At 39.7% G+C, this 24,928-nt stretch overlaps 2 protein-coding genes across 2 annotated transcripts; both read left to right on the forward strand.

Moving 5' to 3' along the window:
• Window positions 1-8,276: 8,276 nt before the first annotated feature.
• Window positions 8,277-9,976, forward strand: foxl2l (forkhead box L2-like). Its single transcript, XM_085393835.1, has one exon. The coding sequence runs from the start codon at window positions 9,059-9,061 to the stop codon at window positions 9,863-9,865; it is 807 nt and encodes a 268-aa protein (XP_085249961.1). The 5' UTR covers window positions 8,277-9,058; the 3' UTR covers window positions 9,866-9,976.
• Window positions 9,977-11,132: 1,156 nt separating this feature from the next.
• tmem201 (transmembrane protein 201) lies at window positions 11,133-23,799 on the forward strand. The gene is made up of 11 exons (XM_085393804.1): window positions 11,133-11,333; window positions 11,754-11,874; window positions 11,969-12,163; window positions 12,251-12,430; window positions 13,288-13,652; window positions 13,744-13,944; window positions 19,196-19,398; window positions 20,629-20,691; window positions 20,818-21,108; window positions 21,318-21,446; window positions 21,998-23,799. The coding sequence occupies exons 1-11, from the start codon at window positions 11,206-11,208 to the stop codon at window positions 22,093-22,095; spliced, it is 1,974 nt and encodes a 657-aa protein (XP_085249930.1). The 5' UTR covers window positions 11,133-11,205; the 3' UTR covers window positions 22,096-23,799.
• Window positions 23,800-24,928: the final 1,129 nt, after the last annotated feature.

Genomic DNA, 24,928 nt, shown 5'->3' on the forward strand with positions numbered 1-24,928 from the left:
GGTGATGATGATAGAAATTTTTCCTACTCATTTATGTTAGGGCAAGCACGTTTGTGCCACCTCTACTGTAATTTGGTATAATTCTGCATGCATATTTGTCTTCTCCCTTTCAGCCGTCCAGTGAAAAAGCTGCACTCATCAGTGAAAGCACCTGTAATGGTTATGTCTAAGACAAGGGATTTTAGAGTCCACATCTGTTTTGGTGTCATGTGTGCAATGTATTGATCCATACAGGTACTATATTTGTATTTTAACTCCAAGCTACAAGTGTGAACTTTAGAAGCAATCAGCTCATGTGATAACCGTGACAGGGTTATAGGGTTAGCAATATCTCTGGTCCAAAATTCAGCCAGTCCATGAACATTTTTGTGGTTGACTGGGTTTCTGCACACACCAAGAGTTTGATCTAGATACTATAAGTTGAGGCATTTACACTACAATGTGTGCTTATTTTCTATAAACAGAGAGTACCATTAAAGAGTCGATTCCTGATTTGGTTTAGTGCTTCAAAAAAAAAAGACCTTAAAAAGATCAAAGATCCAGCTCACTTGAAACAGAGGTGTCAATCTCACTTTCCATTTGACACTGTCCTGGATGAGGGTTGAGGACAGGCTGGCGTGCAGTCTGGTCTTTGTTATAACAAGCACTGTGTCTTGAGAAGACCTACACATCTGTATTCACTGCCAATATGTATAAAAGAGAGTGTGTTTTAGTTACTTTACCTTTAACTGGAACCAGTTCAGCCTATAAGGCCAAACTGGAACAAAGGTCCACCTTTTCCTTTCTTTTCTTATTTTAAATTCAATAGCTAATACTAAACGTTTTTAAAATAAATTAAAAGATTGTTTTCAGAAAGAAAAAAAACTACATAAGATATTCATTTGTAAGGGATAATTGTGGTTTAAATATTGCGTCACTGATGGCTTCTAGATTCTGAGGTAGGTTCTGGGGTAAGTAGTTCTACATATTACTTTGATCATGCCGTTTCCTCTTTAGTTCACCCAAATTAAATGCTGGTTTAAGCTGTGTTTAGTCCTTACATTTCCATTCTGCAATTTTACAGACAAATGAGAAGTCAGCTGTTTGGTAGTCAACTGGTTACATGGTATGCCACATAAATGCATCCTTCAAGAGTTAAGTCTTGCCTGACACTTCAATAATAGTTTACTCCCTTGTTTTTATTTCTATTTTATACTGTACAAGCAATCAAAGCAAAAGACAAAAAGCAAAATAACCCAAAATTGGAAAAAAAAAATCTGCCTCAGCTTGCTCACAGTAATCTGTCCACACGATGGCGAAGGAGAGTAAAAAAAGGATAACGAATGCCTGTTGGTGTGTGCCAGGACCAGGTTTTTAAAGGTTTTTAAAGCAGAAAACGTGGATCATGTGCACATCCAACCGAACTGAGACATATGGAGAATTACTCTTCTTTCTTTTTCATGTGTTTAAAATGTATGTTAAAAAAAAGGTGAAATGGTCATTTGTATTACATTTCCTGTACGTGCTGCAATCCTGTCTTTAAGAATGTGTGTTAATTGTTTAGGAATGTACTATCTTAAGTTGATCTAATACAGCAGGTAGAGATCTAAATGTTTTTGTTATTGTTGACTGTGTATACATATGCTGCTTTTTTTTCATGGATGTTTGCATCTTGGGAGACTTACGGTAGCATATTGCATGTTTATAACTAACATTTCAGAGCATTTTCATTTTTCTTCATATACTTAAATGATTTTTGCAGTGAAATTGAGCAAAAAAGAAGAAGAAGAAGAAGAGAACACATTTTAATTGCAAAAAAGGACAACTAAGGTAATGCACAAGAGCGCTAAGAGGACTAAAGCACAAGGAAAAATGACAACGCATTCTCATGTGGGAACATGCTTAGTGATCATTCAACCATGACTAGAATTTGGCAGTGTCCTTATCACATAAGTGAGATCTAACTTGAATCACTCATCTCATGCCGATGAGGAAGGGCACTGAGTCAGGCAGAAATCATTTATCATTGAGATGTCATGATCTTTGCTTTTATTTTGTGGTCTTATGTAGTCGTAGCTCTTCTGTGGAAAGGGGGGGAAAAAGGGAAGAAAAGGTGAGTGTAGTGTAGCAAAAACAGCTTCAAACCAAGAGCGCACATGTGGCAGCAGGCTAATCTAGAAAACAAGAAAGAAAACAAGTCAAACAGGACAGTTGTCAGTTTGATTTAGTCCAGTACTTTTTAGGTCCGATACTATCAAGTTCCTGTAGATGACTGATTCCATCCCTGATTGTGCAAGCTGACCACTAACTATGCGACTGTAAGACTATTTAATGCTACACTGAGGCTTTTAGCCTCATCCCAGTGACAAAGGAGTTTCCACTTTCAATCTGTCATTGAGGTATTCATGTTGACTTTGTCTTGGCAGAGTTCTTATTGTAATATCTGACATGAGGGTTCAACAAGGTTAGTCTTGATGCATTCTCAATCATCCAGGAAAGTAAATCTCCAAAAGTTCTGTTCATCTGGACGTAGCTTTTTGTGGGAGAAACGTTTCGTCACTCATCCAAGTGACTTCTTCAGTCTCATCTGACTGCAGGTTTCCCCGAATCTTATAAACAGTACATTTGCATAATGACTGAAACCAGCCCACTGAGGGAACAATGGGCTGGGAGGTCAGAAACCTGCAGTCAGCTAAGACTGAAGAAGTCACTTGGATGAGTGACGAAACGTTTCTCCCACAAAACGCTACGTCCAGATGAACAGAATCAACTTTTGGAGAAGGTTAATTTAGCTGTAGACCTGAAGCCAAGGGATACAAACGACAAAGAAAATGTGAAAGAAATTTGCCAGATTACCTGCCAGAGTAAATCATGGATTTAAATATATGTATATGTTTAACAACCAAGAACACTGGCATTCACTTATACCTCAGTAGTGTTGGTTCGAGTTGGGAGTGGTTTGCTGGAGATGTGGGCTGCAGGACCAGACTGGCACAGGGCTGGCTGTCGGGCAGTCATGTAGAACCCCACAGAGCAATGTACTCTGGGAGGTGGTACAGGTCAGTGGTAGCGTGAACTGAACGGGGAAGTGGTGTAACCCGTCTGAGAGCACGCCACTCCTAGTGTGAGAATGTAGCCAAAAAGCAATAGCAGACAAGCAAAAGACATGATGGTAATTATCACCTGTCATGTGACACATACAGCCATTCTGTAAACACAGAGGATTATCAGTGTTTCACGTGGTATTACATTTGTGATTTAGCATTTGATTTAGCACTGTTGAATCTGATTAGTTTTGAAAAAATGTTGACTTTTTGGTTTGTTTGAGAGCCAACATTGTCTGGTCTGTCACTACCAGAGCAAAGTCAGGCATCTTGTAATCCGCGGATTAGGAAGGTCTGGGAGTGGTGCCTGAAATGACTACTAAAGGAGCAGGCTGCGGTTTACCATATGTGCTTGTGTTCAGACAGAAGCCTCAACACATGCAGTTATTTCCTTTCATCACTGATGCACCTTTGCAGGTGCCCCAATGACAAGTCACTTCCAAACTGCTCTTCCCACTGTACTCAAATATAGACATGCGTAACACTCATTATTTTCTCCACACAGTTTAGTGGTCAGCCCCTTGTGCTGTGTTATGGTTATGAATTACTCACGAGTCAGTTATTAATGGAAACTAAAGCTATTCTCATTTTTGTAATGAAAACTAACTAATTAATTCGTTTCGGGGCATGGTCTTCACCTGGCTCACTGTCACTCTGTCAGCAGACACCCAGAGCGATCGTTAATGCGAGTAACATCTGTGTTTTTCCTACTATTGCAAACCAAAAACATCAGGTGTGAAAAAGCGGTCTGGTGTGCAGGGTTATCTAGACAGTGCATAGCCCAAAGCAAATTCGTTATTGTGCATTGATGGTTAAAGTATGTAAAAATGAATGAATAGTGATGGCAGCATGAGAAGTGTAGTGGTGGGAAAACGTGGGTAACTGAACATCACTCATCTCACTTATAAACGTCTGAGTATCGTGTTTCACAAACCTGAGCAGGTTCAGACCTTTTTTAGCCTCTTAGCAGATACAGCATTGTACCATGTGTCAATCAATCTTTATACCCATGTCAGCATGCAGGAAGAACAGGAGGAAAGGTGTTGAGCCACCTGATCTGTTACGAGAGTTTGGTTTTCTGGACTAGTACAGTTCTGTAGCCACTGTCTATGCATAAAAGGTATTCATGGTATGACTGCAGGGGAGTTCCTGATGGTAGCAAGGTGAAAAGTCTCTGTTTTTCTTTCAAGTACCTGTCCTGGCAACTGGTACAGTAGCTTGCCAAAAACCGGTGTGGCAGAAGCATTCTACTGAGCAATGCTTCGATGTAAAAGTGCTCCGACCACTTTACTGCTTTGACTTTGACTTTTCTTTATTGTTGCATTGCTGATCTCCAGGAAAGAAATTTCAAGCACAAATGAGAAAGACTAGCTTTTCTTAGATTATTAAAATATGCATCTTATTTATATTACAAAACTTTAACTCCTCTCAGTGAGCTTGCAGACTAATCAATCAAATTACAGTTTACATCCATATTGGTCTGGACTCATATACAGTCGTGGTCAGAAGTTTTCAGACAGTCATCATGGGCATGAATTTTATAGTGATTTGTAGGTTTTAATAACTTAATTGAACTCTTCTTTTATGAGAGTGGAAAGACTGTACATAATACAACTTTAGTGACTTTAGAAAACAACAACTGGGTGAAAAGGTTTTGAATTTATTTTGGATTTTCTCTAATCCACACAGGATGAAAAGTATACTAATACTGGGTTAAATGTTCCTTAGTAAGTTACACATGGACTCTGACACATTTGGCACCCATCAACAAGCTTCTTGTATAACACTCGCTTGATATTTGACTATTCTTCTTGGAATAATTGGTAGAGTTGATTTAAATTAGTTGGTTTGTTGGCATGGACTCTGCTTTTAGGCAAATTTTAGACAGAAGTGACACTGAGGCTTTGGGAAGGGCCATACATCCAACGAAATTAGAAATATGATCAGTCTGTCCTTCTGTTCCTCAAATCATTATGTCACAATTAAATTTGCCTTTGGGATATACTGGTCACTTTATCCTATTAGACATTTGTGTGGAACTTTGACATAACTAGCAGCGCGTAGCTTGAACCAATCCCACAGGGCAAGAGTACTAAGTGCCACCATTGCACACGTTCATATCTGGAGTCAATTTAGAATTTAACTCACGCTAACTGTGGAAACAAGTTCCTGGAGAGAACATGGAAATTCCACACAGAAAAACCCCAGACTGTTAGTAGATTTGAACTCAGGACCTTCTTGCGTTTGGGCAACAGTGCTAACTGCTGCACGTAGCATGGAAATGTGTTTCATGGTGGTCACAGTAACCTTCATCTATTACCACCGAATTCAAACCAGTTCATCCTCGATTTAATTTCTCACATATTTAAAGAAACTCTGTCGTGGGTTAGATGAAATATCAGGCTCATGAGAATGAAATAGACCGTAGGAAAACATAATAATAAAAAAATTTCTTTTGGACTTCATTAAATCTGCTTAGTTGCTTTCCATCCTAAAGTAATGCTTCTGCACCCATACGTGAATGGTACATTAATGATGGTATTATTTATTTAAATTTTTTTTATAGCTGTTACTACTTTGTTGACTGATGCATGTATTTATTGTTTATTAGAAAGTCATCATAGTAAAAGTTGCTGAATTGGCTTACAGGAAGACGTTATCTAATACCCCAATAAACTCTTAATATCTATTTGTATCTTCAACAGAGCTGAATTGTGAAAAAGTGAAAGTACTCTGCACAGGAATCATAATCTATTGTGAAACACCAACACTTTAAATGAAGAAGTATGGTTGGAACAGACTGCAACAATCTCATTTTAAAGTCAACTTCAGCATATTACTTTAAATCTGAAGGCTGTTTAACACTTGCAAACATGGTTGCAGTTCTCTGGTGCAGCCTTAAACCATTTTTGCCTCTGTTATTGTTCTGGGTCAGAACTGAGAGTAGTGTTCATGATCTTTGTTTTTGGCAGTTTTGTTGCATTCTTCTTTAATCTCAGATAGTTTCAGGTACACAGATTGTGTTTAGCCTGGCGCCTGTCTTCACTCATGTAACATCAGGAAGTAAATCTATCTTTTTCTCTGAGAAAATGCACAGTAGGCAATCTAATTTCCCTTTGACGTTTTTACATCTCTGCCCAGGGCACAATAATTATTAGTTTTCCATTACTCCATTCTGTCGACACCTCAAAATTGCCTTGAGGGGATTTCTTTAATTTTGTCAAAAAATATATCATTAAGCTACTTTCACAGAGCCCTGAATTTTGAATTTTTCTACACATTTCTGAAGACCGCATATGCAATAATGAAAGTCTGTATGATGTCAGATTAAAGCTACGGTCAAACTGAGTAGCGAGCAGCTAACATTCTGGTTTATTCACTGCTTGTGAGTCATGCCTGTTATCTCCTCCGCAATATATCCATGCAGCTACCTTGCCTAAACTACAAGGAGTATTTCCAACACTGAGAATGCATCTGAAAAACATTACTTCCAGGTGTGAGAAAAACTGAGAAAAACTGATAACGGTGTAGAATATTCTAAGCTCATTTTTCCTGAATTGCAAGAAGTTCATGTGTTTGGCTGGCAAGTTAGAATCAGTGGTTAAACCTCAAATTCATTATGACCACACAAAACACATGATCATTACTCAAGAACTCACACATATTATTATTATTATTATTATTATTATTATTATTATTAGTATTATTAGTATTATTATTATCATTATTATTATTATTATTATTATTATTATTATTATTATTATTATTATTATTATCAATGGTAGTAGTTTTACTATTTTGCTTCTGGGGATCCAGACTGTTGTCATTCTTTAAGCAATAGTTTTCCAGTGGCAGGCCTAAAAAAACTATCTACAGCAGATTAACAGTATCTGAAAGTCATGTCCTTAACAGCTAAAAATAGGTCTAGCAAAGACCTGATACATGACCTACATCTGACCCTTCATTTAATCCCTCTACTGTTCACTAAAAACTCATCAGAAATAGTCTCAGTGGAAGGGTGGCTGTCAAGAAGGCAAAAGGCTTTGGTATGCCAAATTACACAAGAACTGGACTAAAAATCAGTAGCAACATGTCTTGTGATTAATCTAAATTTAAAACTTCTGGCTCAAATTATCATCAACGTGTACTGAGGAGGTCAGGAGAGAAACACAACAGCAAGTGTCTAAAGGCGTCTTTAAAACAGGGTGGAGGCTCTGTCAGTGGTTTTGGAGTCGTGTCAAAACTGATGAAAATATAAATGAAGAAAAGTCAGATTTTGATGCACCATGCAGTACTATCTCAAAAGCCTCTGATCGATATCGACCTCATATTTCAGCCCCGAAATTACCCCAAAGTCATTGCCACTGCAGTTAAAGCAAACCTGGTTCAAAAACACAACAGAAGTCTATCAAACCTCAAAATTATTAAAGCAATGTGGAATCATCCCAACAGAGAACAGAACAAAGAAGAGAACTAATGAAATATCCCTTAAGAAACCTGGAGAACTACTTATTTAGAGTACATCAAGAAATTACAAGAAATCTTTCCTAAGAGAGTTCAGACTTTGTTGAATGCTTTTTAGAAATATATACAAACTCTGTTTTTCCCCCTTTGAAACTGTATTTCCATGTATGTTTTCACATGATTAAATAAATCACTGCACCTTTTTAACATTTTCCAAGTAAACTATTAAAAAATAAGTGTGGACCATTGCACAGAAAACAATCGATTGCACTCATATTCGATCACATACATGCAAACTATCTGGTGCAAAATGTCGTTTACAGTATATGGTGCCCTGACCTGCAGACTTGCTCAGTGTAATACATATTTTCATAACTTTTAATAGAAAACTTCAGATGTGTTGTGTTTATATGCACTATGAGAGTTAAAAGCACATTTTAGACAGTATAAATAATCAAAATATTATATGAGTGTACTTAACTTTATTAAACAAATATAATGGTGAAAGCACCATTCATTAAATATTAATAGATTTACAGTAACAACAGAAGCCAACTGAAATACCCTCAAATCCTCTGCAAACACATACTAGTTTTCTTTCCACTGGTTGCTCTCCTATTGAGATCAGTGTTTCCCTATCAGTTCAGGGGAGACAGACTGTCTGGTGAGAGTAGGTGATCATTATCTACTGTCCTCAGCGGACAGACAGGCCTGCTGTTCATGCCTCACTGTATGTGGGTGGTACGCTGAGCTCTGATACCTGTGCTGCTAGTACCTCTGTGCTTGTAGCAACATTAGGAGCTGGAAAGCCCCAACCACCACGTGTCTCAGAGCTGAAACAATGTGTAAAACTGTAAAAAGGCAGCTGACTGTAACAGATCACAGATCAATGCAAATGTGTGCACGTTTGTGCTGCTGTTAAGACTTATTTTAATAGTACATTTTGTCATTATTGTGCAGCATGCTTTAACGTCTTCGACAAGTTCAAATAAAATAGTAAAACTATGTGAAGAGCATTGCTTTTAGCAAAATGTCATATATAAACAGCTTTCTTGAGTTGTTAGTTTAGGGAAGATCAAATCTACAGTTTAATATTACATATGTTTTCCCACCTGTTGCCTTTCCTAAAGTCGTGGAGATCAAATGTAGATAAGATTTTAGGATTGCTGTGTGTTAGAACATTACTTGTCACTCACGTAAACTCAGTACACCTAAATAAGTCTTTGATCGCCCTGCTTCAAAAGGGGGAATATTTTTGACTGAAGTTAAAACACAGCCTCTTGACCCCTGCTTCAACCTAAACAGCCTCCACGGTTTCACACACAATTGCATAAACAGTGTGAGAAACCCGGTGAGATCAAAGCTGGCAACAACAGCTGCGCGGTACCTGTGGGAGGAGTGTGTGTATGTGTCCGTTTGCACCTGCAGACACAATCATAGAGCTGCCTTGCTTACCGGGCAGATAGCAGTCGCAGCCGGACCCACAAACAAACCGATAGCTTACCTGAGTCATGGATGCAGAGAAGTCCCCCCAAGGTGCGCAGATTCTGGACATCGGCTCAAACTCGCCCCCTTGTGAGCCTAAAGGTGCGCAGGAGACCGGACAGCTGGAGAAGCCGCCGTATTCATACGTGGCTCTCATCGCCATGGCCATCAAGGACAGCGAGAACAAGAGACAGACTCTGAGCGGGATCTATCAGTATATAGTGTCCAAGTTCCCCTACTACGAGAGGAACAAGAAAGGTTGGCAAAACAGCATAAGACACAATTTGTCTCTCAACGAGTGCTTCGTCAAGGTGCCCAGGGACAGCGGAGGGGACAGAAAGGGCAACTACTGGATGCTGGACCCCGCATTTCAGGACATGTTTGAGAAGGGAAACTACCGACGGCGGAGGAGGGTGCGGAGACCCTACAGACCCCCGAGTGTGCCTTACCTGGGCGGGAATCCCGTGGAGTACTCTGAGTCGCTCTACCTGCAGCCTTACGTGAGCAGCTCCTGGAGCATGTGCCAGCCCGGCTCGACCCCACCGACGGGATATGCGTCAGCTACGGTCAGCACGGGACACAGCCGCAGCGTGTCCCCGGGCACCTCCATGACCTCCTACTGCACCCCTCCTCCCCACTTTCACCATCCTCACTACGGCGCTTACCGCCGCCACCCGCCCGTGCTGGTCCCCCACAACGGGTATCCTTACGGCGGGGTGACCCAACCGATGAGCCCGGATGGAGGCACCGTTTCCGTGGCTTGCAGCTACCAGCAGTTCACCTCCTACGGCAGGCCAGCGGACCCAGCCCTGGCTTATTTAATGGACCAGTAGGACTTTTGAGTTATTTTGTGCTTTGATGGCAAGTTCACATCTGAGTTCGCCTCTCACCATTTCAGTTCGGCTGTCACTGGTTTGTCAGGTACTTGGTTTAGTTTGGCAGTTTCATATCGTTAGCTTCATAGCATAAGTGCCTAAGTCATTGACTTAGTCAAATGACTTAGGCAATTATGCTATGAAGCTAACGATATGTCTGTTATAAATAATGCTGTTGATGATTTTGTTTGTATAGATTTTGTACAGTTTTTATAAAGTTTGGGTTTTTGTAAGAATTACAGACGGCAGGTCTACCATATACCATGTCATTTTATTTCAAACTTGCCCCCATCAAGTGTGAACGGCAGGAAGACAGCTGATCTAAGGGTCTGAGGTTTGAGGTTTGCATTTTTATTTTGTAATTTTTTTTTTACTGCGGGTTATAGGCTTACAAATAAGCAAACTTTTGTTCTTTTTCTCTGTTTTTTTATATTGGTATATAATTTTGAATAGGCCTGTACGTTTGCTGTAACGTTATTTATTTGTTTTCTCCGGATTTATCCAAATGTGTGAGCTGCTATAAAAGATGAATGACATTCAAGCACTGACCCGTTTTCTCATTCGATTGTGAATGTTTGTTTGATGTAAAATACATCACGTTTGTTCAAATAAAGTTATTTTTGCATCAGAAACTTCACCCTCTCCAATTTGTTATCATTATTATTCATTTATTAATGATGATGATGATGATTATTGTAGAAGACTTGATACATTTTAAGCGAGGCTACCTGAAAATGCAGGTTTTAAAATGGATATTAGCTGTAATATTTCACAGACCTGTATGCTTTGTTTAAACTGTTTCTAAGTATTGAAGGTTTTTACTTGTGTAAAGTGATGGAAACTTTTTCAAGCGGAAGTACTTTGATACTGAGGAAATATAGGAAAACCTGATATTTCTAAGAAAAGTTCGGAAGCCAATAACAATAACAGTTAATAAAGTTTTATGTCCCGAACACGCTTTTTAATCTGGGTTAATACCCTGTCCCGCATTCCAACAAGATCATAGCATGTATCCTCTGCACAGCTATTTACTTACCGTCGAGGAAAAACATGCTTAGTTTCTTTCATTTTTAATTTGTTTTACTTTAATAAACACCGCCACCAAAATGTGTTATTGGGCGCAAATGAAAAGCAGCATCGTAAGCGTTAGAGTGGACAGCAAGGATTTAATGAACCCTATTGGAATGCGTCCAGGTATTGACGTACTTTCCGTTTCCGTTACAGGGGCGTGAACAAAAGGAATCGTTTGCCGCGTGCGCGCTCGCGCCGTGTTTTGCAATCTTAAAACACTACGTTTCATGTTTTTGCGAAAAAAGATGGAGACGCTTAGCAAGCTTCTGCTGGAATACCCCGAATTAATGTACAGCGGAGTCGGAGCTACGGCGTTTGTCGCCGGCGGAGCGCTCATATATAAAATTGCCACCAGGTAACTTCTCCGACTTCTGGCACCGCGGCGGTGTGTTTGTAGCTAACGCTACATTCACGCTAGCACAAGTTAATGTGTGTGGAATAAAAGAAACACACCAGTTGATTTTTTTAATTGTGACATTAAAGAAATAGTGCTTCCTGTCCTGCTCCTATTGCTCCTCTGGAGAGATCTGTGTATTTACGCTAGCCCGGGCGCTCACTTTAAGAGCAGCTGTGCCGCTAACTAACTTGATGCTTTGCAGTTTTGTGAGTCCAACTTTAGCTAACCCCGTTTGATGTTTACAGTTAGTATTTATGTCACGTGACATCAATACAATGGGCATATTCAGATGTCTCAGGCTAGGTTAAGTATTTTTGCATAACTGAACAGCAGCGGTTGCCACTGAATAACACGCTGGATTTACCTTGTTGCTTACAGAAAGAAGCCCACCCATGCAAGTGTTAACTGCTGGTTCTGTAATCAGAACACAGTTGTGCCCTATGGGAACAGGAACTGCTGGGATTGTCCCAATTGTGACCAGTACAATGGCTTCCAGGAGGTAAGTGTTATACACTATGTAACTTGTTTCTTAAGTGTGGTAATTCTTTTTCTCTAACGCATATACATTTTTTTAAAACTGTCTGTGTTTTCAGAATGGGGACTACAACAAGCCCATTCCTGCTCAGTACATGGAGCATCTAAATCATGGCATATCTGGAAGCCTTCCTTCATCGGAGACACCTAAGACTCTGCAGTGGGTCAACTGTCAGATGCTGCTTTGCCGGAAGTGTAATAACAACCAGTCTGCAAAGATCAAACAGTTGGCCTCATATATCCCGAGGGATGATGTATGCACTTTGTTTCTGTCACATCATAGTATTGCCCAACATGCTGTTCTGAAGAATAACACCAAATGCCGTTTCTTTCTCCCGTAGGAGAACTACGATGAGGAAATTGAAGCCTACAAGCATCACCTGGAGCAGACTTATAAGTTATGCAGGCCATGTCAGACAGCAGTGGAGTACTACATTAAATATCAGAACCGCCAGCTTCGTACGGTGCTTCTTAATAATCAGCTGCGGCGCACCCGGGAGTCAGACATGGGCTTTGTAAAGGTCAGTGCAACCCAATCTCACCCAATCAGGCAATATTGTGAATTATTTAATAAAAAAAAATCACACATAAAAGACACTAAATGACCAAATGCTGTAGCATGCAGGGTGTTTGACCTTTAGCCAGATACTAAATAACATGATTATTTTAGCTGAGACGAGCAGGAAACTGCCTTAATTTTAACTTTTTTTCTGTGATACCATCTTGTTGCTTTTTCATGTTTAACATAATTTGTTCATCTTGAAATGTAAGAGGGAAACTTTCATCCTTTTGCTCTTTGTTGTTACACCTAATGACATAATGCCTTATCAGTAGCTATTTAGTGTGCATTCGGATCCTCTTTGACCTACTCAAACAAAATAGGCAAGTGTTCAAACAGTGAAGCGATCAACAGGTTTCTTGTTTTCATGGGTCTGCTGATAAGGATTAGCGCTTTGACACAGTCAAGTCCTGCTTTTCAGCGTTTAAAGTGATTAATCAATTGTTACCGCTTCTGCTCCAGTGTGATCTGTGACGTTAGGCGTCATGTCTAATTTCAGGTTGTGTGAGGATACGAGTGAACGATATTTAACCACTGCTGTGGCTTTAATGGAGTGCATTAAACTTTGACTTTCTTATTCACACTAGTGATTCATTAATGTGGTGCAGTTCTGTTACCCGTTTCTTGGTAAAGCACTGAACTATAACTAACAGTGCTTTCAGTTCGTTTAATTGGCATTCAGACCCCTGTTGTAGACTTTATTAACACTATGTTGACATTGTATGCTATTAATTTCAGTATGCTGTGAAAATGTCACAATAAGAGCCTGTTTTGTTTTTTTTTTTTTTCTTTGTTTGGTTTGTTTTTGTCCTCCTGCAGAGTGCCCAGTGCCTGTCCTCTCCCATGGGAGTAGTACTCTTGCGGGCCCTTGCCTTCCTAATATGTGCTTTCCTTGCTGCCACAATTTTCTGTGAATTGCCAGACCAGCCTTCGTCACCTGATGGCTCGCAGACATTAAGTGGTGGGGTTGTTCCTCCAAAGCCTCAAGTCCACAATGAGTCTACCCACACTGATAACAGCAGCAGAGTGTCGCCTGTGTGGCAGAGTCTCCTGGAGCTGATCCCAGACAAGGCCATAGAAAATGCCGAGCTTGCGTGGCAGCATGGGAAGGACAACCAGCTGGCTGTAGTCTCTGTTGGCCTGTTAACTTGTCTCACTGGTATCTTCTTAGCTGGACCTGCAAGGTAAGCAGCCACCATTTTATTTGCCTTTGGATGGACTGTTCATAGTTCCCAGTTTAATTAAAACAAAAAAACTAATCTTGCTGCATTTCAGGTTGAGGAGAATTGATGCTGTAGCCTCTGTCCTGTGGTTCTTCATCCTGTGCCTCTACATGGCCGAGAGCTACATGACTGATGCCTTGAGCTGGATGTACACAACGAAGCTTGTTGGCGTCTCCCTCTGTTGCCTCGTCAGCTTTGCTGCTGCCGTGGCAACTCGTAAACCGCTGGGCGCACGGAGAGCCAGATACCGAAGGTCAGAACCTGAGCAGTAATGTTCACATTGTATTTGAAACCGTGGATTATACAAAAACATGCCGTCTTTCCATGAATGCTTCGCATTCATAAGCATCGGATCAAAAAGCATCAATCTAACAAGTGTTATTGGTGTATTTTTAATGTTGTCATTTCTTTTCATTTCTGTCACTGTCTGTTTTTAAACCTTCAATCTTCCAGCTCTGTGTGAGAATGACTGTGATGTTCTGACATGTGAATGATAATCTCCAGATATGGCACACGACCTGAAGCTAGTCCCTTCTCCTTACCAAATCCCACCTTCAGCCACACAGCCACGTGCTGAGCAGGTGCTTGATGCATCAATTTTTGGCAGTTAAAACAATTTTGCATCAGATAATATTGTTACCTCATGGTAGTGCTTTGTCCTTCTGCTTTGAATAATTGTTATTGTCATTGTTTTTTATCTATTCACTGAGAGAAGCAATGAGGAAACATTTCAGTAATCATAATATCATAAAGGTATTATTTATAAGCTTACTCTAATTATTATCAGTTATAAAGTCCTAAGAAGGTTAACAAGTAAACTTTACAGGACCTTCTGACATTTCAACCTATTGGTGTTCTCTATTCAAATGACTGATTATGTATTTAGCATCATTATTACTGCACCATATATGTGAAAAAAATGATGTTTAAATAAGCTCATTTTTGCAACCAGTATATTGGGTTATTAACATTTTTGGTTTTAGCTACTATTAACTGCTTTACACTTTACTAGATTGTTTTGAATGTACTCGTTTAACACTGTTAAAGCTGTGGGGCTTCTAACTACAACTCACTGCATGAAATACTAATTTGTGTAAACACTTTATACCACACATAAGATGTGGTATTTGCGTAATCACACTCTTTCTCTATCGCTTCACATCACCTACAATTTTTATTGGCGTTGGATATTTTCTAATGCAGCCTGTTCTGGTGTTTTTACCTCATGTCTTTGGCAGCACCAGGAGGTGACGTGGAGCATGATGTGTAGTGATGTTAGCTGACAGAAAATTTGCATGCCTGCAAAATCTGCGAATTTTAATCGACATTTACTATTGTAGTTTGTTTATTTATTCATTTATTTATTTTACAATGGTTTAAGTATTTAGCTGCCCGAGTTTGTTATTCCCAAATTCTGCAGTTTTTCTCCTGTCTCCATTATTGTTGTGACCTTGTACCCTTTTGATTTACTTTTAGAACATTCAGTATTCGTCTAAAGTTGCATGATCTTGACTTTAAGCAATTTTTGCAAATACACATTTTCTTTGAACTGTATCATGCAGAATTGGCCAATATTTGGCCTTGCAGTGGCATTAGTTCACCTTGAGACAGTAGCATGAAGTTTCTCAGTGTACTTGGCAGATCGGTTGTTTGTTTCTTAAAGCTTCTTTGAGAACTTATCAGTTCTTCTGTAGATTGCCTTTGTTACTTGTCTCACTTAACACTGAGTCCAGTATTAAAATCGGTTCTCTCCGGTGGTTATTCATTCATCAGCAGGGCTCCTTGCGTTGTCTTGAGTTTTAGATACTCTTACTGGTCGCTTCGTTACTTACTGATTACTAGTACCAGTTGGACCCCCTTTTGCCTTCAGATCCATGTTAATTCTTCAAAACAGATTTAAGAGGTGCTGGAAACTTTCCTCAGAGATTTTGGTCCATATTGATATGATAACCTCACACAATCTCCCGTTTCACCTCATCCCAAAGGTACTCTATTGGATTGAGCTCTGGTGACTATGGAAGTCATTTGAGTGCAGTGAACTCGCCGTCATGTTCAAGAAACAAGTTTGAGATTATTTGAACTTTTTGACGTGGTCTGTTAAGATGGCGACACTGGTCATAAAGGGATTGACATCCAGCATAAAATCTTGGCCAAATCAAACATGCAGATCATGAATACATTTAGTATTAGGCCTTTTTCCATTACTTCCTACTCGACTTGGCACGACTCGTTCTTCATTACTAAAGAGTACCAGCTAATATGGTTGAGGTCGTTATAGCAACGCGGTGGAACATCCATTGACATCATTTATTTGCGACATAACAAAGGTGGACGTCGAGGCGATGTGATACCTGCTGCTCGGCCTGTGGATTTTTGTCAGGCTCTGGGACCGTGGTGTTGTTTCTCTGTCGTTTCCCTTGTTTCCAGGTTACAAAAATGGCGGTTTTCAATTCCGTGAAGGAGATTCTCTCCTGACTCATCATGTGACACCACTGACTAGCTGATCAGTGGTATGCAGTCTGTTGAAATCACATTTTCAGATCGCCTCAGAACCCTGGTCGCTTGGAATACTGGTCAAGTAGGTACCAAAAAAGTGAGCCCATGCGAATCGTAGCCTCAGTTTACGTTTCTTAGCTGTTGGAGATCAGAGATGCTGTAGCCCATCTGCTTCAAGGTTCAGTGGGTTTTGCATTTAGAGATGCTCTTCTACATACCTTGGTTTTAACAAATTGTTGTTTTGGTCGCTGCTCCCTTCCTATCAGCTTGAAGAATTATGGTCATTGATCTCTGATTTCTTGGGTTCAACAAAGCTTTTTCACCCAGAGACCTGGCACTCACTGGGCATTTTCTCTTTTTCACACCATTCTCTGTAATGGTTATATTGGAATATCCCAGTATATTAGCAGTTTCTGAAATACCCAGACCGTTGAACAGGTTTGTGTGTGTGTGTGTGTGTGTGTATCCGGCTGTATGTTTGGGCTCATTGTGACATTGAGGAATGATCAGAGCCCATCAGAGGCCTCTCTGATGGTGCAGCATGATAAAGAGCTGCATATGCAAAGTGTTCAATGGTTTTGGAGAGTATTTATGTGTACTTCTTTGTGTCATATTTTGATGCTTTTTAGCTGTGGGCTCAAAACTCAAGTTCAAAATAGCCTGTAGGTGACTATCTGACAGGTACTTGGCTTGTTTCAGCATTTGAGGTATCTTGTGTAAGCATCAGTTCCTGGTGCCCCCCCCCCCCCCTCTTTCATTTTTAATCGGTGCTCCACTCAGCAACATCTTGGAGTCTTTTCTCAGGATCAATCTTAAATTGTCCTGCACAAGCTCTAAATGAGGCGATTTACAGCTAAAATGACGACCTTACATCACTCACAACCGTATTAGCTTCCATTATAACTAATGCTACCTTTGCCAGTATTTTAACAAGTTGATATGTGATAAACACTAATGACCGTTTTAAGTGCACGTGCTAACATTTCATCTAACTTGTTTGAGTTTCATAGTTATGTTTTACTTGTGTTGGATGTAGGGGGTATTTATTTTACTCTGATGTGAGAAGGTGTTACAAAATAATGGGAGACAAGGTGCTTAGATTGTGATTGCTCATCAGTTTTGTAGTGTTGTAACTGTGGGTTTAAACTGTGTTGCGCTGTTCTGTTGAGAGATTTATGTTGTCAAACCAGCGCCTGTGGTGTAGTAGACTTCACATGCTTTGAGTCTAAGATGGTAGATGATTGATCAAGTTATGAACTTGTGTGACTTTTCACACCTGATATACATCAAAAAAGCACAATGCAATGCTGTATAGTGCCGCAGTTTTTAAAAAGAAGAAAAAAAAAGTCATACTGGCTGTTTATACTGTGACGTTAATTGCTAACGACTTGAAGGCTTTTTTTGTTTTGTTTTTTGAACTGCTGCATGTGACAAACTGCATCTTAAACTCAAAAGTAACGTTCATCACAGAACAAAACAAGCTGTATTGGTTAGTTGTGTGACGTACAGGGTGTATCAAAAAGAACCATCACGAATTCAAAGCGCTTTAATCCTGCGGCCGAAACGCATACCGTTAAAAAGACGGGGCTTGTCGGTTTTAATGCGGTCGCTGGTAGCACCAGCAGCTGCAGTGGCCCCAGACATGCTCATACAAATATGGGAGTTTGACTATCGTTTGGACATGTGCCATGCGTCAAGAGGGGGGCCAAATTAAGGACAACATTGTATGTAAAAAATTTTATATTCAGCCATGTAGTTTAAAATTTACCACAAGCTTTTATGTCCAATATTTAAAACGATAAATAAATAAATCCTTTTGAAACTGAATGATTCGTCTTGCTACACCCTGTATTTGGACCATTGTGTGTACTAAGGGTAAGAAAGAAAGTATTTTTACCGTTTGGTTTGCATGTTTTTTTAAATGATATTTGCATAATGTCTGGTTTGAGTGTTTCTATTTCTGCGTGTTATTTTTTTTAGAGAACTCCTGTTTCTACCTGATGAGCTGTATGACTGTAGACCTCTTTGTGTCAAGTGTCTAGCTCTAGAAGCACTATGTTCAAAGTGTTAACTGTAGAATTAAGCTACTATATGTGACAAATTATTGTACTTCATTATTATACTACTGTTACTATTTATCCCAAGTATGTTTATCTAAATATTTTAGTAGCGTCTGTTGGAGAAACACTTGGTACTTTTTTAAAAAAGGACCCGTTGTTATGCGAAATCTTGATACTTTTTTACAGTTTATCACAGTTTGATCACCGACGATGTGTTTATATATCCTGTAACAGCCTCAGAAAGGAGCTCCATCCCTGCTCAAAGGTTTCCTGCAACATGCTCGATGAAACACTTTGCGTTTTGGGTGCTTAAATGGTTCATTTGGGTATCTTGCTTTTAATGATGTGCTCCATTTCGGAGGCTTTGTGGTAATGCTTGCTGTACATGGAATATAATAAACGACTGATAAAAGGAATTGTCTTCTGCTTGTTTTTCCACCAGCATCCTGTCTCCTTCTGCATGTCTCTTTCCAGTCTGTAAAACTTTATTACTCAACTTTGGAGGCAGTGGAAATAATCAGAAGTGACCTGATTATACAAAGAAGCTTTATGTCGCTGCTCTGTGTGGACCCATGAGTGTGTGAAGCGTTTCTCTCGTCTCTCCCCGTCAGCTGCTGCGTGCTGTCACACAGCTGCTGCAGCGTTTCAGCGACAGCCTTGTCGTAGCCTGCCTCCATTAGTGCTGACATTAAGGGGTTGTCAGAGCTCATTTCTAAGTGTGTCCCCAGTTTTCTTCTCGCACTTGGTCTTTAAATCAGCATATGTTTAATTGTGGTAAGCAGGTAAAATTCTTAATTGTGTTTACACTATTTGCTCTATCAGTACCCAATTTCCTCTCCTCAGAAGTATTATGTTAGACTTTCTGTATGTAAGTATTTGTATGTTTTTGCTGCTGTGTTACAACTTTAATTTCAGGTAGTAGACCATTCCGTTGCTCTTGTGTTGCAGATACCTTGCAGGAAGCTCCACAGTCCCTCCTTTGAGCTCCACCGATGTGGCGGACACTTTCATCCCCACTCCACCCCCTAACCTCTCCCAGCTCATCAACCGCCACCACGGTCGTCACGAGCGGAAGGCTTCCCCCTCCTCTCTGCCCGGGCGTCTCAACAGAGCCCTGTGCCTCGGCACCATGCCCTCCCTCACCAGGACAGGTAGCGCGGGATGTTTTCCCTTTCAGTTTGTGCTCGTGCTGACAGATATAAGATAAGATAAGATAAGATAGAACTTTATTAATCCCTCGGGTGGGTTCCTCTGGGAAATTCGACTTCCAAAAAGCACAGCAACGACCGAAGTTACAGTTACAGAATTGTTATTTATATATATATATATATATATATATATATATATATATATACACACACACACACACACACACACACACACACACACACACACACACACATATATAAATACAGAGACAAATATAAATAAAATATACAAAGGGGATAAATAGAATAAATAGGAATAAAAAATAAAAATACAAGTGAATTGCACATTTCAAGTATTGAGTCTATTGCACTGTTGACTATTTACAAAAAGTATTGCACAAGGTATTGTACAGTGAGGTGAAGAGGCACTACAGCTTAGTTGTTCCCCCCTCCTTTGTCCTCCTGTTTCCCCTCCCTCTCCCCTCCAGAGAGGAGTTAAACAGTTTGATGGCGTGTGGGACAAAGGAGTTTTTAAGTCTGTTAGTTCTTGTCTTGGGGAGAAGCAACCTGTCACTGAACAGACTCTTCTGATTGTTTATGGCCGTGTGCAGTAGCTTAATCAAGTAGCTTCAGGTGTAGGTTGGGTTTAGTATTTGGAATTGTTTGTTTTTACAGTCAGTTACACTGTAGCACTTTGCATGCTCATGAGGTTTCTAATTACGTAGCTCAGTTTTTATGGAATATCAGCTGAAATATTGCCTCTGTTTACACAAACGTATCTACAGTATTTGCATTTCTTACTAAGAGGTCATTTATGCTGAAGTGTTTGCATAAATATACATTATTTTTTTAGACACTATGCAATGGAGACAGGATTTTTCAGAAATCTCTGGCACATCTGTGCTTAAATTTCTCTATTTTATTTCAAATGCAAAAATTAAAAAATGTGTGTTTGCAGTGTAAAGCGTATGTTTTAGGAGCAGTCGTGGTCCTACAGTAGGCGGCCCATTTGCAGCTGCTTAATCTGACAGATTTGTCACTAATTATTTACTAATATTGTGGATTTTTAGTGTGAAGACTATCAATTTTTCTTTGAATGTGATAAACTAAAACCTGAGTCTCAGCATGAAGTTGTGTAGTTTTACGTTTATGAGAAATACTGATGCAGATTTAAGTGAAAACATCAGTTTGTGGTGAAAAGTTTTATTCATTTATTTATTTTTTAATTTTCAGATTCTGGTTACCTGTTTAGTGGAAGCAGACCAGCCTCACAGTACAAAGATTCACAATCTTCAGGTATTGAAAGTCCTGGCGATTCTGTGACCTCTGTTCAGTTTTTCATTGTAAGCAACAGCTCGGTGCTTTTTTCACTAAGACGTTGCTTAGTGAAAACATTTTTCACCGCTCTCTTTTTTGGCACAGACTACTTTTCGCTCAAGTCTGGGAGCCGCCCATCATCCCCGGGTCCCTCCCCAGCTCCTTCGGTAGCTGGTTCTGTTACATCCAGTTCAGGTTCTGCCAGACAACGGCGTCCCCTCATCAGCCCTGCTCGTCTCAACATTGGTGGCCAGAGACTCCGGCTTTTCTCAGCAGAGCCAGAACCCACGCTCATGTTCCCACCTGCGTCTCCATCACATCTCCTGTCTGAGCCGACCCCTTCGGTTTACAGCGGCTGCTTTTCACCCGATGTGTCACCCTTTCAAAGTCAAAATGGCAAGTATACATAAGGCTGACTGTTATAGGAAGACTTCTGGCAATATTTCTTATTTTGTTTGTCTGTTATTCCTGAAACTACCACCAGGTGGCAATATAAACTTTTTTGGGGGGGGGCAAATCCACCACACAATGAAACAAATCGACTTGTGAACATGTTTAGATGGTTTGGTTTGTGGTTTAAGGATTTTACCTGATTGGCCTTGCAGATTTGAGCTCCTTGTTAAGAGACGATAGTGTGATTGAAGAGGAAGAGAAGCGAAGCAGCTCCTCAGGTTCTTCTGCTTGCCTGGTCGGTACTACAACTCAGTGTCCAGAGGGCAGGCGTTCTCCAAAAGGTAAGCAGTTTGATTTCAACCCTGCAGGGAGATGGATGTATCTATGTCAGAAAATTTAATATTTGTATCATGCCTGTTGGCTAACTGGGTTTTAAATCAGAATCAGAATCAGAATACTTTATTGATCCCTGGGGGAAATTATTTTTTGTTACAGTGCTCCATTTTAAACCAAGATTTCAGTCTGCTTGGGCTGATACATGAGAATGTCTGTGTGTATCATTTGAAGCTGCTTTTGATCTCTGTAGATCTCTACAGTGACTGCAAACAGATTTCCTCTTAAAGCAATTTCAGTTTAAGTGACGGGAACTAATGCAGCATCCCATGTATGAGGGACAGAATATTAAGAACACTGCTACCACACAGCTACCTGTGGGTCTTTGCTTCATTAAAATCAATTCAATGAACTTGATTGTAGTTTCTGTAACTTCTTCTCTATTTGTTCTGATTTAAAGGAGGGGGAAAAGTATTTTGTGACGCAGACACAAAATGTAAAACCAGATGAGGTGGTTTGATGATAGGGCTCATGGCTCACGTTTGCCTTTTCTCTCCAGATTTTGCGAAGCGTCTCATATGGCCGGGGCTTCTGTTTGCAAGCCTGACTGCCAACCTGTTCTTCGGCTGCCTCTACATGTACAACAACTGGAGATGAGTGTCGACAGAGCTGCTGCTGCTGCCCCGTACAGAGCAAGTGTGCCTCTGGCCCCTTGACTAACCTGTTGTTCCTGCGCAACGAGAGGACATACAGCAGTGCAAGAAAATATCACCTCTCTGGTGCTTTACCTACTGTTTGCCGATGCAAATTGCAGATGTCAGAAGAACTGTGCAGTAAAATCAGATCTTATATTTGTGAGTCATTAGTGCTCAAACGTGAAATGGGTTTTGTTTTTGCCTTTTGATCACTGCTCCTCTTACACAAAGACAGGTGCAAATGATAAGAAGGGGCAAAAAACAAAAAAAAGATGAAATTGCACTGATGGCTTTTTAAAACCTGCGCTGTGAATTGTGCAATAAACATGTACTGTTCAGTCGACACTGCTTGGGCACAAAGTCGCGTCTTACCTACTTACACTGACCGAGTGCATTACCTCCCTCAACTGAACATCGCTGGATCTCTACAGCAGCCAGAAACTGGTAAATGTTAAGCGACATGTTTTCTTGTGGTTTAGGTTTTGTTTTATTGGTATTTGTACTGGTGCCATTACATGTCAGCTGAGGAAAGTAAAAAGTGGTGCTCCGTTATTGTTGGCCTATTTAGGGTCAAAATAATTCCTAACATTTCCATCTCATAAACATTTCTCAGCAGTTCACTACAAAAAGGGTTCTCACCAAAGCGATTCAGTTTCGGTTCTTTCTTACTGTAAAGCTGTTCATAAGCAAGTTTGTAAGTGTGACAGCTCCTAAGGTCAAGTGTGGTTTAAAAATAAAAATAAAACATTTCCAGTATATGGAAGAAATTATGTTTGCTGTCTCTCTGTCTGCACAAGCAAGCCGCAGAGAGGGAAGTTTTCCTGCCAACTCAGCTGTGAACTAATTTATACGTTACTTTTGTTATTACTCATAGTCAAGCATGTACGTTATTACAGATTGGAAATATTTTTGCACTTGTTTTTCTGAATTGGCGGACGTGTTCTACTTTACGTGATTTAAAAATTGTTTGAAATTGAGAGCACGGATGTTTGATTGTTATTTGTGTGCATGTTAATCAACCGATTCTCAGAAAACTTGTGCATTTTTAGATTCGCAAGCTGCAATTAAATAGGTTTGTGTTTCTTTTGCATGTGATGCAAAACAAAAGTCGTATGAAATTTGGAAAGATTTTGTTCTGTTCAGGTGATTATTGAATTATTAAGTGAGTAATTTGACTTTGTTGCAATATTAAGTTTACTTATTGGTTTATGCAAAGTTACTTTGAACCAAAGTTATAAATTATTACATTTGTCTGGCAATAGTTGTAGAAAACTATCAATGGACGGCTTTCTAATGATTTGTAGTGTTCATTTTAATCATTCAGTGTTGTATGCAGATATTTGTGCTTGACTTTTTTTTTTTTTCCTGACTCTAAATTGACTCAGTCATTGAAAAAGTATGAAATGTGCTAAAATCTTGATGCTTTCTTAAAATCCAGTTAATTTTCTCTGGAATGGACAAGCTATCATTATTTTTATTCACTTGAAAGTCAGTTTGTTTGAACATGTATTTGAACTTAACTGTTTTGTTTCGCAGCCTACGTCATCAGTTTTTAAAATCAGAGGTTGTCTAGTTGTTATTCCCTTGTACTAAGCAACACGTTTGATCTGTAATTGTGGAACAACAGTGGTTTCATGTGGACCTGTGCTTTTTTTTTTTTTTTTTTTTTTTTTTTTTTTTAAATAAATAAAATTCTTTCCCTAATTACCTCTGTGTAATTACACCTGCTCTATCAAAACAGATGTTACAAAATATTGCCAAAAGATATTAGCTCATCTGCCTTCACACACACACATATGAACTTGAGTGAAGTGCCATTCTCAATCCATAGGAAAAGCTTTCCATAAAGTTCAGGAGTGTGTTATAGGGATTTTTGACGTTGGATGAGAAAACCCGGCTCGCTGCCTTCACGTCAATTCAACTCAAAGGTGTTGTGTCGGGTTGGGGTCAGGCCAGTCAAGCCAGACTTGCTCATCTGTGTCTTTATAGACCTTGCTTTGTGCAGTGATGGCGGTCATGTTGGAACAGGAAGGGGCATCTCCAAACCTCTCCACAGTTTGAGAAAATATTCTGCATACCTAGCTGCTCCATTTTATACACATGGGGCCATGAAAGTGATTGAAACTTGTGTTCAGTGTGCTTCCAAATGTTGTGCCTTAGCCTACCTTAAGCTCACCCCCTTCTGGCACCGTTAGGCATTGTCTGAGTCTTTAAATATTCTGATCTCTGGCCTGCCTCAGCAAACTGAAGCTTGCACTGAAGTGTTAAAACATATGATTATCTTTAAGGGTTGCTATGGCAATGAAAAGCTGAATTTACACAGCTGATGAGAGATTAACTGTAAGTGGACTGCAGGCAGCGGTCAAGGGTGAAGGAAAGAGTCTTGTAGGAGGGAAACTTCGATTTTATAGCCACAAATTCACTCCACTATAACCATGATGGGTTGGGATCTTTTGTTTTTAAGGTAAATGTGTGTGTACCCTTACATTATAGAGCCACTATATACTTCTTTTCATCAGAACATTTTCTTTTTATTAGTTCTAAAAAGGCTTTAGGTATAAAAAATAATTATTTATGACCAAATAATACCATAAATCATGCCATTATATCTTTCTGACCTATCATGGGTAACTTTATGACTCTTTCTAAAATAACTTGCACATAATAACAACATGAATTATGTTTGCGCTCTGATCTTAATGTGTTGTTTTCTTGTCCAAAGTTCATAAATAGCCATCTTCATATCTCATTATTCATCATCTGTGTAATTCTTTATTTCCTTCCCTTTAAGCCCT

The sequence above is a fragment of the Rhamphochromis longiceps genome, linkage group LG20 (assembly GCF_057381845.1).
Source record: "Rhamphochromis longiceps isolate RC_006_pf linkage group LG20, R_longiceps_female_GT1.1, whole genome shotgun sequence".
In the NCBI taxonomy this organism is placed as follows: Eukaryota; Metazoa; Chordata; class Actinopteri; order Cichliformes; family Cichlidae; genus Rhamphochromis; species Rhamphochromis longiceps.

Excerpts from the sequence above, each read along its gene's own strand:
- foxl2l (XM_085393835.1), top strand. The coding sequence starts at position 9,059 with ATGGATGCAGAGAAGTCCCCCCAAGGTGCGCAGATTCTGGACATCGGC.
- tmem201 (XM_085393804.1), top strand. The coding sequence starts at position 11,206 with ATGTTTTTGCGAAAAAAGATGGAGACGCTTAGCAAGCTTCTGCTGGAA. Across the intron at positions 13,653-13,743 it reads TTCTTAGCTGGACCTGCAAG|GTTGAGGAGAATTGATGCTG; the intron begins GTAAGCAGCCAC and ends GCTGCATTTCAG. Across the intron at positions 20,692-20,817 it reads CAAAGATTCACAATCTTCAG|ACTACTTTTCGCTCAAGTCT; the intron begins GTATTGAAAGTC and ends TTTTTGGCACAG.